Consider the following 13,356-nt stretch of genomic DNA (forward strand, 5'->3'; position numbering starts at 1 on the left):
AAAGCAGACAGCCGACCAGCTGACAGCAACACTCCCCACAAGACCTCCAGAGGAACGCAGGCCAAAAAGTTCAAAAGAAGTCTGCTGGCCACAATTCAAGACTACAGACAAAGACGAAAACAAGAGCTCAACATCCAACCTTTATAAGCAGGTGGTAGGAACAGAGTAAGGCACTCATTACTGTGACTAAATGCTACAAAGAAAAATCACAATGCATGAATTTTCTTCATGTGACATCCAGCAGCATCAGAAGACTGCAGATAGAAAGGTTGTGTTTGGGGAGAATAAATGAGACTCGGTCAGGTGAGAATTGTTAATTATACTGAAGTCTCCTGGTTCTTACGGTACCTTCAGCGCAGCCTGAACTCTCTTAGGTAAACGTTCTTTTCATTTCTTTAAATAGTTTTCAGAAACAGTTCTTCAGGCTTCAGATCAAAGCTTTTCTTTGAATGTTCATTTCCTTTTAATCCATTCTTTGTCAACATGACCCCACACTAGGGCTGGGCTATATCATACCGTTCACAGTAATACCGGTGTAATGTTGGGCAACAATAGGAAAATGAAATATCGCGATAGAATATGGGTAAAATGCGCATGCGCAGTGCCTTTGTTTTCATACGCACATGGCGGCGATGCAGAATGAGAAGAGCGAAAGCGGATCGTTGAATGAAACAGATGAACCAGAACTGGTTTGTAAAAATGCTGCAGCTTCAGTGGTGTGGAACTGGTTTAGCTTTCGTCCGTCAGATACACAACAAAGCACTATTTTTGGTAGCGCATGCTAGCGGGCCGTCGTTATTACCGTGTTGTTTGAAAAATACGGCGCACTTAAAATCAATCCTTTGATTTTTCCGAAAGTCGACAGAGTCCCTTATAATCCCGTGTGCCTTATGTATGAACTCTGGTTGTGTTTACTGACCTCGAAACGATTTTATGTGCACGGCGCTCGAAAATCTGTCAGATGTTTTAGTACGACTTTGCTAAGCTACGAAGCCGCACCGCTTGATGGATTGTTGGAGCATTACGGCTATCGTAGGCAGGAGCCTCGCGGAGTGATACGTACTGTGCTTCAACGTAATATTACGGTATTGTGTGTGTATAACCTCTTTTTAAGTTTTGTGGATATTATACATGGTTATGCTGAGGATATGTCGGCCAGTTTCCACTGGAAATGCCTTTTGGTTAAACTGTCAGCGAGGAATTTGCATTTGCACTGTTAATTTTTTATATAACTGTAATGTAGGGCTGAACGATATATCGCATTTGCGATAATATCGCGACATGATCAAGTGCAATTTTCTAACCGCAAAGGCTGCGATTATACTCTGGACATGTCCAAATTCATGGGCTGCATCCTCCTGAGGCCGCATTTGTAGACCGATTACGTCACAGCGACGCGCCGAAGGCTGTCCAAATTACTACCATATCCCAGAATTCATAGCGCGGCCCAGCCAAACTCCAGTTTCCAGCAATGGCGGCCGCTACTGAGTTTTAAAATTACTCATACTAATCTTTCAGGGTCACAAAATAAACTTTTAACATATTTTCAGGCGAGAAAGTAGTTGTGTAAACATCAAATATCTGCTCGGTTTATCAAGATATCCCATATTTGCAAAAGTGCTTCGACGTTTTCAGAGGCGTCTGCTACCCACCAGCTCGACAGCTAGCCGGGACCTCGAGGGTTACTGATGCGGCCGAGAACGGCACAACTCCCGGCACATCATTTTCAGATCACCGCGGAGTTTCGCTGCTCGGGTTAAACGTAATATATAAGTCACTTAGACAACCTAAAAATGTTATTGTTGGGCTTTTTTCAGTGTTTTGTTTGTTCGTGAGTAAATCGGTTTGGCTGAGATTAAAGTTATTAGATTAGATAAAATAAAACTTTATTAATCCCCCGGGTGGGTTCCTCCTTGGTTTTCACACAGCTGACTAAACGTCAAACAGAAAACTTATTAAACAGAAGTATGAGACAGTCGAGAATTTACACCAGTGTCTGGTTATATTTTAGATAGCAAGAAGCAGACGGCCGAGTTTATTAAACTCCACCGAGACAGCGGTGACGCTAATCAGAACTAGACCGTCCAATTTCACGCCTTTAAACTTTAAAGGCGTGTTTGTGTGTGTGTTTATACAATTGCTATTATGTTTGCACTTTATGTGTAATGTTACTGACTGCAGAGATCAGTAAGATGTGTGTATTTTTTATTTATTAGTTTTATTTATTTAATATTATTTTTTAATTGAATGACTGTCTAGTAGTTCACAGATGTCGAAAAACTGAGTGTGGTAAAGCCACTGATTTTGTTTATGTATATTTCTGCAATCTGCACATTGTACTGACTTTCATTTTAATGTTTACACCAGGGTTCCTTGTCAGCACTTTATGCTCAGATGTTTGTAAGCTAAAAATAAACTATTGTGTATGTTCAAATATACTGTTGTGATTGAAGAAGTTAAATAAAAATGTCAGTCATCAATTCATGCATCACCTCATGTCATCATAACAGAGGTCTGTCTTCCAGGAAAGAACAGTTTAAAATTAATGTAATATAGTATTGGCCATGCTATATGATGTATTGCTTGTCTTTGTTTAATAATACAGAAGACAAAGACCTTAAAAAATAATCGCATATCGCATCGCAATCGCAATATTGGGGCAAAAAATCGCAATTAGATTATTTTCCATAATCGTTCAGCCTTACTGTAATGCACTTAAAAAAGCTGCTTCCATCCATCCATCCATCGTCATCCGCTTTGTCCGGGGTCGGGTCGCGGGGGCAGCAGCCTAAGCAAAGAGGCCCAGACCTCCCTCTCCCCAGCCACCTCCTCCAGCTTGTCCGGGGGAATACCAAGGCATTCCCAGGCCAGCCGAGAGATATAATCTCTCCAGCGTGTCCTGGGTCTGCCCCGGGGCCTCCTCCCGGTGGGACATGCCTGGAACACCTCACCCAGGAGGCGCCCAGGGGGCATCCTTGTCAGATGCCCGAACCACCTCAGCTGGCTCCTTTCGATGTGGAGCAGCAGCTGCTCTACTCTGAGCCCCTCCCGGATGGCCGAACTTCTCACCCTATCTCTAAGGGAGAGGCCAGCCACCCTTCAGAGGAAGCTCATTTCTGCCGCTTGTATCCGCGATCCGCGATAAAAGCTGCTTGTTCAAGTAAAAATACATAGATTTTTTTTTTTTGCACTAATAAAGTTGTGGAGTTGTAAAGTATTTTGTCTAGTGTCAATTATATCGTCAGTTATATCGTTAGCGCAAATTTTCAAATGTATATCGTGATAAATATTTTTGGTCATATCGCCCTGCTCTACCTGCTGCAAATCATCACTTCGTCAGACCTGTCGCTGACTTTCAGTCCAGTTCTTGCAGAATTTGACATACACCAGCCTTTTCTCCCTTTAATGAATGGCTTCTTGACAGCCAGCTTACCAGAGACCATTTTTGATGAGGCTTCAGTGAACAGTAGATGTGTCAACAGAAGGGCCGTTTGCTGGATTTTTTTTCTTATTTCTTAAATAATATATTTTTAGGCCTGACATCTTCCTTTGTCCTCCAGGACACACTGCAGAGCATTCCAAAATATGCCAAAGTGTCAGCTAAAAGCACTTTGTGAATCATATTGTTGGTGCAAAAATACAATTTCATGCTTGTGAAACTGCCTAAAGACAGATTTAACATTGGTGCTGTGCTAATTTTGAGATTATGTGCAAACACAACACTGGTTCATCCCGTGAGTTAGGAGGTGTTTTAATGCTTGAATGGGTCATAGATCTGAAAATGGTCAGGCAAAAGGACTGGAGTGAAAATGACTGAAAAAGCAGTCAATGTCCAAAGGAAAACTTTAAAAACACCTCCAGAGAGCCTGGAGGAGTATTGCTCAAGAACATTTTGAGAAATTACAAAAAAGTTTATTTTTTGCTTCCAAGGGCTGAAGAAATGAGAGGTGGTTCAAGACTTTCACACAGTATTGTACAGTGTCTTTTCTACCAACCTGTCCGGAGGAAGCTAACAGGTTGATGGTGGTTAGAAGCATCCAGCCGCGGCTCGCCTCCTCACTCTGATTCACCTCCAGGAACTGGACTATGGCTCGACTGGCTGCCTCTGGAAAAACAATCACACACACAAACGTGTGGTTAACTGGGTGGAAAGTGACAGCTCACTGTGGGGCAGATGGGCTGTTTGAATAATGATCAAATATGTAACAAATTAATCATTACAGTGGATGTGACAAAAGGGAACGTGTGGTTGGGCTTCTCGGTTTTGGTTATCTGTGATCTTGAAAATAATACATCAATATTGTATTTCGGTCCCACGCGCTAGCTTTTCAGTTAGCTCATGTCTTTACCAATTTTATCACAGCACTCTTTGTCCTAAAAATATAGCCACACTAGGTTAGGTTTAGGAACAAGTATCCATTAGAACCGAACCATAATAAAAAAACAAATCACACATTTTTAGTCACTTTTGTGAGCAGAAATAAAAATGCTTTTGAAAAGGTTTCCTTAATCCAACCCACCAGCTGAGCCAAAGTCTAGTTGCTCATTGTTCAGAGCAAATCCACATCTGTTGTTTTGATAATGAGTACTGCAACGTCAGTTGAGAGCATGAATCATGTACTGACTCATTCTAAAGAGGCCTGGTGACCAACTGTAGGAGTGCTTCTTAGACCGTTGTGTTGCAAAATCAGAACCGTTCACCGTTTGATAACAGCATGTCACATGATTAGACAGGGATGAGGAAGAGATGGAAGGACGAGATAAAGCGGAAGAAATAAGAAATAGAAAGCTGGTGTGTGTGTGTGTGTGTGTTTGTGTGCGTCTTTTTTGAGGAAGCCACAGTCAAAGCTGCCACGGCTGTCAACGCTTTGATGAGATGCTGCTGGCTCGCCCGCAGTGAAGGCTAACCTTTCAGATTGAAGTAGGATTGCATTGATCCTTTGAGGAAAACGTATCTACTGAGAGCCAAAAAGTCAAAAAAATAAAGTGCAAAATTCTGGGAAAGGCCTTATCTGATTAGGGTAACACTAACATTTTTTCTCCATTAATCATGAAATCAGCTTTAAACATTCTTAATAAAACAATGAAATATGTATTTATCTTTAGGGGAACAATTAATAAAATAATCTTATTGTGATAGGGTAGAATAAGACGAAGCTCTTACGCACATCCATAGAATAAATCGGGTTTCCAGGATGGAGTAGACAGTTATATTGAGCATCAATTATTTTATTTTTTTTAAATCATTGACTAAAATCAGTGACCAATCATAATCAGGCATGGGCGTGTACTTATGTCCACTAATAATATACAGATTACAGTATATTAGGGTCCTTGCCATATGTGGTACTAACTCTTGAAAGCCTAACAGGAGTAACGTTTGCAGCACTTTCTGTCATATTTCAGCCTGCTTGTAAAAAAAAAAAAAATGCCTGTGTTTGGATTACCCAGCTTGGAAAAACCCAGAAAATATTCTAATAGTCATCAGACGACATATTTATATATACTTAGGTGTCCAAACTCATCATTAAGAGTACTGGGGAGGCCGTCATATGTTGTCTTTATGGGGGAAAGTGAAAAAATAAACTCCCTAGAGTCTTTATTTCTATCTTGTCATCTACTATGTGTACCTAACAAAGCTCAGATGCTCCATCTGTGCCTTACAATTAGTTCTATAGTTGAAACTCTGCATAAGAACTGTCTTTGTATCTAAATAAAGAACAAAAATCTCTTTCAACACCACTGTGTTCATCTGCACAGCCAAAAGGAAAACAGAAGACACAAACCGGTTATGAGTAATTATTGGCTGGTGCCAAAGAACTCTACAAGTAGGCCTACTCCACAGTGCATTTTTGCACTTACAAATATGAGTCTGTGTGCATCTGCAAGCTCACCTGTGGATTTATTGGAGGCTCTTCGTCTGATCTCAGTCACCATGAGTCGGGACACCTGGGTGGTGAACTGCAGCAGGTCGGAGAATTTCTCCATCATGCTGCTGGGAGGTGCGTTCCCAAACACCTGAAGTGGACAAAAAAAAGCATTTGATTAATGGAAAAATAATAATTTAAAAAACAAGAAGAGAGGAACCAAAAAAAGACTCAAAAACTAGACATCTGTTCACTCGATACTTATATGTAACCTAGCTTATAGTCAGGTGTGTGCAGTTACAGGAATCCTCATTCCTGCTGATATCTGTGACAGTTTTTGCTTGAATGCACTACTTTATGGTGACAGAGAACATTGGAGGCTAAGCCTTTGGGGCAGCAGGTCAACAAAGACAAACTACTCTTCATCCAGCAAAGACTCGTCATCTGTTTACTTATCCAGCAAATCTGACTTGAGAGCAGGGCGGGAGGCTGCCGTCCCGCCGCACAGGGACCACTTTACATCCAGATTCTGACATGAGTATGGCCACAGGTGTGAATCCCAGCCAGTGGTGGGTAATTAGCAGACAAGTCAAGAGACCCTTGGCAGTGCACTCCAGCTTGATGAGCACACTTAACAAAGGCAGCCTACAGCTGCGGCTGCCAAACAAAAAGGCGAATTACTGGCCTGCAGGCTTTACTTCTGTTCTTTTGGATAAAAAAAAAACAGCTATAGGGATTTCAACAACTTCATTTTGTTAACTTGTTAATATGTGTAGCTCACTTCCATGATTACCCACCGACTTGACTGGTTTCCACAGATCTGGATTCAATTTTAGAGTTTTTCCAAAAGGAGGTGCAAAAATGCTTTATGAAAATTTATTATTAATTATTAATTCATAACATATTTTGTTAACATAGCTTAAGGCCATTGTAAAGTGGGAGGGAGAGACTCTCTGGAGAGGCTGAATGACCATAACAACAGTGAGCTGTTCCACCTGGCCCAGAAACTGCACAACTGAGATTTCAGAAATTAAAAATGTTGGATAAACCTGAATCTATTTAGTCTACAGATAAAAATTAAAAGATAAAAAATACAAGTCTGTACTGGACTTTTCTCCCCCTGCATCAAAATAGTTCCAATACACCCCCACCATTCAACTGGTCTGATTTTCCTATTAGTGCTTAAATCAATAAAACTTAACATTAGTTAGTTAGCAGATATATAATTTAAAAAAGCTTTGAAGGTTGTTTAATTTAATCACAAATGATTCTGAAATATTATAAACACCAACCTAACGATGAGACAATGTGTAGTTCAGTGAGTTCAGTACTTTTCAGCACTTGCTCCTTAACACCTGACAACCAGGTGTGTTTTGGGTACTATTTGCTTTGATCTGCACCTGAAACGTTCAGCTCCTCCTACTCCTGCTACATCTAGTGTAACACTAACTGCATTCCAAACACTGACACTACAGGCAAACATGGTGGTGGTGCTACTATGATGGTCTGGAGCTGCTCAGGACCTGGACAACTTGCTGTAATTGATGCATCCATGCATGCCACTCTCTACAAGAATGAGAATTCTGGCTAACTGCACTTAGCTTATGCAGCAGGAAAATAATCAGAAACACACCAGCAAGTCCACCTCTGAATGGGTAAAAACTAAAAAATAAAATTAACGTTTTGGAGTGGCTTAGTCAAAGTCCAGATTTAAATCTGCCTGCGATGTTTCGGCATGAACTTAAACAGGCCATTCATACTTGAAAACCCTCTAATGTGGTTGATTAAAGTAATTCTTCATAGATGAGTGGGTCTAAATTCATCAATAGCTGTGTGAAAGACCCATTGCCAGTTACTGCAAACACAAAACTGCAGTTCTCACTGCCAAACGTTTGCACAACAACCTTTTCATACAAGGCCAGGTAGATTTGGTTAACCTTTTTGCTTTAATAAATAAAATCATAATTTGAAAACCTCATGCCTGTGTACACTGTGGAGACAGTAAAAAATATATGACACAAAGGTTGGACTGAAAAGTCCACTTCGTTGTGCTTTGTTCAGCTAACCTTTAGCCCTAAAGTCAACAAGCCCACAGAAGTAAACAAGCTCATTTCCATTCCATTTATCTGCAGTCTGGTGGAACAGAATCTGAGAGCTATCCAGACAGGTACGTATGAAAATATGAAAATATGCTTTTAACCACTGGATTTGAATCTGCAGAAGTTCCCTGGTGAGATCTCGTTTTCAAATGTCAATGCATCTATAGTATCTATTGCACCCATGACCTCAGGGAAGCAGCTCTAGCGCGTTTGTAACCCAGCACAACAGAGCTCTCTTCTTGTTTTCCTTTTTTTTTTTAATACTGCACAGACGAGAAACACATGATTTGAAAGATAGCTACAGACAGCACAGGAACCAAATGAAGCAAACTGTAACCTGCCACATCAGAGCTGCCATATGTACAAATATCTGTTAATCCGCCTGTTTGGAGCACCTCCAGTTCTCCCTCCACCCATGGTGTGACTTACCCTGTTAAATACAGGAAGCATCATGTAGAGCTTCTCCTCCTGCTCCTTCTGGGTCATGTGGCGAGGAGGGTGGCACAGCTCGGAGAAGAGGCGTCGCAGGTGCATGAGGCCCAGCGCGTTGTCCTGGGGGCTGCACTCCTCCTGCCTCGGCCGCCCCATGATCCTTTTCACCATGTTCATCTTGAGCGGCTTTGTCAGGGCAAAGGCAGCCCTGCAGATGGGAGAGAGAAGATCTAATAAACATCTCACAGTAACTCAATACATAAAGATCTTGTTAGTCTATGTAACTGAAAGTCCCTGCTATTTGGTATCAGTTCAACTCTGTAAGTGGTCTCGAGTATCAAAAACAGCCAAATATAGATATAGATGATATTTCACATTTCACACAGATTAGCTTCTTGTTTTGTTTCTTTTTTAAATCAAAGTATCTTTATTAATTCATAATTCTGACAATTGTAGACGATGTGAATATAAGTACAAATACCTTTCTTCATAAGTGTAACAGAGTACTAGAATTGTAACAGTTATCAAGTGTTACAAGTTATCTTTAGGCACATTTATTGACATTTTCTGTCTACAAAGAAGGTTTAGCATGAGCACCGTGCAGGTATAGAAGCAGTAGGTGCAATAATGCTCTGTGTGTTTGTACCCACGATCATTCAGGATCTACTTAATTACATTTTTGTGTTCGGATCCTGGTTCACAGTAACACAGAGAGATGCAGAAAACACAGATTTGAAATGTTACAGCCACAGAGAGCCAGCTTCTAAGAGCCAGCTGGGTTTCCTCTGGCTGCAAAAACAAAGAAATCTGGTGGGATTGGTTTCATATGATAAATTACTCGATGCGGTTTCTTGAAAAAAATTTTCAAGGTTAACTTTGACCTTGGACATTAACAATGAAGGTCAATGTCAAATGCTTAGCCAACCTATGTATCCATGTACCCCACGATCTAGTGTATTGTTGTGAAGTTTGAAGACGATCCATGAAAGAATTGTGGGTAGAGCAGGGCGATATGGCCAAAAATATTTATCACGATATATATTTGAAAATTTGCGATAACGATATAACTGACGATATAATTGATGCGAGACAAAATACAACTCCACAACATTACTAGCGCAAAAAGACAACCTTCCATTTATTTTCACTTAAACAAGAAGCTGGTTTTTATGTACATTAAAGCTTTATAAAAATGTAACAGTGCAAATGCAAATTCCTTGCTGAAAGTTTAACCAAAAGGCATTTCCAGTAGAAATGGGCTGACATATCCTGAGCATAACCATGTATAATATCCACTGAAGTTAAAAAGAGGTGCTTTGCAACATTAAACTGCAGTGTGCAGTACGTATTTTTCGGACCATAAGGTGCACGGGATTATAAGGCACATTAAGCGAAACAAAGCAGTCAGATAAATCAAACTTTATTAAACTCATTCTTCTTGCTTCCTCCAATTCTGTACCATTGATTCATTAATGTTGAATTCTCTGGCAGCTGCTCTATTCCCATGTTGTTGCAGTATATTAATGACTAACCTCGTATTGTGGACGGATTATCTCAGTTGTTCTCCTGACTGAAGATTGGTCCTTTTACAGCATCCTGCCATGCGATTGCATTTGTCTCTAACCATCAGGAACCTTAACGTTAACTTTTATAAGTGGAAAAGTGTTAGTGTTTGTCCTCCAGCTTCACTGTTTATGTTATGCTAACATAGCTGTGTCGCTAGCGATCACGTAGCACATCATTATATACCAGCTAGCCCAACTTCAGTAACCCTACAAACGTCACTGCTGTTTAGTTTCCTGTCTTCATTTATGTTGGAAGTGATAGCAGAGCTGTACGTTTGATTTTTTTCAGAAATCTCTCAGTCAGAACATGCTATATCATGCTTAGGTAACTAGCGAAACTAGCGAGCTAACTTCCGCTAGCTTCCTGCTAACTTCTAACTCCGTTAAATGTAATACATTTTGTTTTCATGGATGCCTGGAAGTTAAACTTCATAGTTACACCTGGTAAAGCAGCAATGCTGATCGTTTTATTAAAGATGAAAGAATTTAGACAGTTTTTAACTCTTAGTGATGCTGCAGTGTTCGTTTGACCTGAAGTATACGGAGTTTAGGACCCAGATTACTCCCAGATTTAAGGGCATCTTAGTCCGACAAATACGACAATAACGATGGCCGCTTGCATGTTCTGCAAAAAAATGTGCTTTGTCGTGTATCTGACGGACAAACACCAAACCAGTTCCACATCACTGAAGTTGCACCATTTTTACAAACCAATTCTGGTTCATCTGTTTCACTCAACAATCGGCCATGTGCGTATGAAAACAAAGGCACTGCGCATGCGCGTTTTACTCATATTCTATCGCGATATTTCATTTTCCTATCGTTGCCTAACATTATACCGGTATTACCGTGAACGGTATAATATGGCCCAGCCCTAATTGTGGGTAATATAAAGTTTCACTGATTTTGGTGGGAGCTTGACCTTTAGTTTCCCCAAAATTAAATCAGCTCATTTATTGGCATCAAACGTCACACAAAGTGTAAAAATGATATTGCTAGACTGCTAACAAACATACAGTCAAATCTAACAGATTAAATAAATCTATATTGTGTAAATAGACAAGGGTAAGCTTTATGACATTGCAGCTCGTGATATTTGACTTAAAACACCAAGATGATGAATTTAGGGAGTCAAACAAACAGGAAATAAATTGGTGTAGCAGCTATGGCAGTTCAGTAGTAACAGAAAGAATGAGGCTGCAGATAGAAGTGGCGGAAATGAGTTTCCTTCAAAGGGTGGCTGTGCACTTCCTTAGAGATAGGAAGAGGAGCTCAGTCTTTCGAGAGGGAGAGTAAAGCTCCTGCTCCTCCACATCAAAGCCAGTTGAAGTGGTTCGGGCATCTGACTAGGATGCCTCCTGGATACTTCCTAGGCGAGGTGTTTCAGGCATGTCCTCTTGGTAGGAGGCCCCGGGGCAGATTAAGGATCTGCCGGAGAGATGGCTGGCTTGGGAATGGCAATGAGCAGGAAGAGGTAGCCTGGGAGAAGAAATCTGGGCTTCTCTGCTTGGACATACTATTTGCCGGTCTAGCCATCCATCCATCTATATCTATGTTTATATATCTATATACACGCAGCTAATATAGGAAAGATCTCTTCTGATTGGCAGATCTCTGTATACAAGCTGTTACTGCACTGAAGCAGAGGCTGTACGGCCCAAATTCAGGTCACTGATTCAGTCATTCACTTTGAACTGCAAGTTAAGAATTAAAACAACAGATTAGCATCTGTGACTGATCATCGTTTCGCATCACTCTTCCCTTGAACGTAGTTGATATATATTTAGCAATTTGTTCCACATGTCAGCTTCTCTCCAGACTATTTGAAATGGTTGCTAGGAGATATCACAGGGCTGCAAAGCCTACGTACGACAGATAAATATCTGGCGATAAAAACAGAATCAACAGCTTAGACGACTGCAAGAAGAGAGAGTTTTTTCTTTTTTCTGCATAAAAGAAAAGGGGTTGTTTTCCTCTTCCAAAAGAAAAATTGATATAAAGTTATATTTTCAACAAGCTTAGCCTACCATAATGAAAAGTTACCTTCATCAAATGGGCAGAAATAACAGGAAAATGCAAGTAGGATATGGGAGAAATAAAATCTGGACCTTTTACTTCCCTCCTTTGTTTCTGTCATTATACACAAGGCTCACTTTCAATTGATTCTATAACACATCTGTTATATTGACAACAACAGCACACCTGTTCTGACCACTGGAGTCATGTTAGGGTTGAGTGTCACATCAGTTGTAGCTTAAAAACATTTATTTGAACACACACACTCTATGAATGACAAAAAAAAAAGCTCTGGCACTTAAGTCACAGCTCTTGCAGAAAGACCCATCAACAAGGAAGAGACATGGCAGTTTAGCATGTAGTCCGTCCTTTTCCCAGCAGACTCCTCACACCGAATTACTCTCAGACACTCAGGAAATATCCCCTGCCCTTCAGTTACAACCCACCTACCGGTGCTGCAGACGTCACTGTGTGGGTTTCTTATGTCTTGCACCATCAAAGCCTCATCATTAGATGGATTACATCTTGGCACTGATCACAGCATGAATGAGCCAAATTTATTTGAATTGTTGGTCCAAGGCCAGAGAAAGACAGAGAAATTGACTTGAGGGGAACTTTGTGGAAAAGATGCTTTAGTTTGTATCATCACTACCCTCAAATTCGGTTTTATTATTGTTATCATTATTATTAGTTCACCGTGTTGTGTTTTTCTTGCCATTTTTGAGACGTATGCATAAAAATAGTTCTGGTTATAACCAAATATTTGTGTGACTCTGCTCGCTCAGTTTACAATTCAAATTTTGTTTGATTCAAACAGTGAGAGACAAGGTAAAGACAACTGACCCCCTTCTTCCCAAACTAAACTTTTAAAGTCAGGAATATTATTGAGTTTATCGGTTTATTCGCCATCTCAACCACTTATTTTCAATTCTAAAGAAATCTGAATTCAAACCAGCGAGACTCAAGGTAAAAGCCCCCAGGAGCTGGCTAATTCACTTTTGGCAAGCTTCTCTGTATATAAATTTGATTCCATTGTTGTGATATCACAAATGCTGGTACTACAGGGATATTAGGGTATTTATAAAGCAGACAGTAGGCTTGACTGCATGCCAAAACAGCTGATTTGGAATAATGTGACGGAGGATGTTCCTCCTCGCTCACAGCTCTGTTCATTTCCTTTCTTTCAGAAAACAATCTGTTCCCTTCTTGTTTCCTCGTCATACATACAAATCATGTATGACGAGGGTCATAATTTCTACATCAGGTGTTCCACGTGACTATCAGTCAGTCCATACATCTATTTATTGGTGACAAAGGAAAAACGCTGACTTCTGGACATATATCTACCCCCAAAATCACAGCTCATCTCCAGATTAA

The 13,356-nt window shown here is 40.4% G+C and overlaps 1 protein-coding gene across 1 annotated transcript in view; it reads right to left on the reverse strand.

The window, feature by feature from the left end:
• wdfy3 (WD repeat and FYVE domain containing 3) overlaps positions 1-13,356 on the reverse strand; it is a 123,614-nt gene that overhangs the window by 88,612 nt on the left and 21,646 nt on the right. The window contains exons 2-4 of the mRNA XM_085367561.1: positions 8,396-8,606; positions 5,895-6,018; positions 3,996-4,105 (exon numbers count right to left, since the gene is read on the reverse strand). Of these exons, the coding sequence (XP_085223687.1) occupies positions 3,996-4,105; positions 5,895-6,018; positions 8,396-8,575 (414 nt within the window). The 5' untranslated portion in view covers positions 8,576-8,606. The remainder of the gene's footprint in view (positions 1-3,995; positions 4,106-5,894; positions 6,019-8,395; positions 8,607-13,356) is intronic.

This window comes from Diplotaxodon limnothrissa, linkage group LG12, assembly GCF_057381915.1.
Source record: "Diplotaxodon limnothrissa isolate DT_005_m linkage group LG12, D_limnothrissa_male_GT1.1, whole genome shotgun sequence".
In the NCBI taxonomy this organism is placed as follows: Eukaryota; Metazoa; Chordata; class Actinopteri; order Cichliformes; family Cichlidae; genus Diplotaxodon; species Diplotaxodon limnothrissa.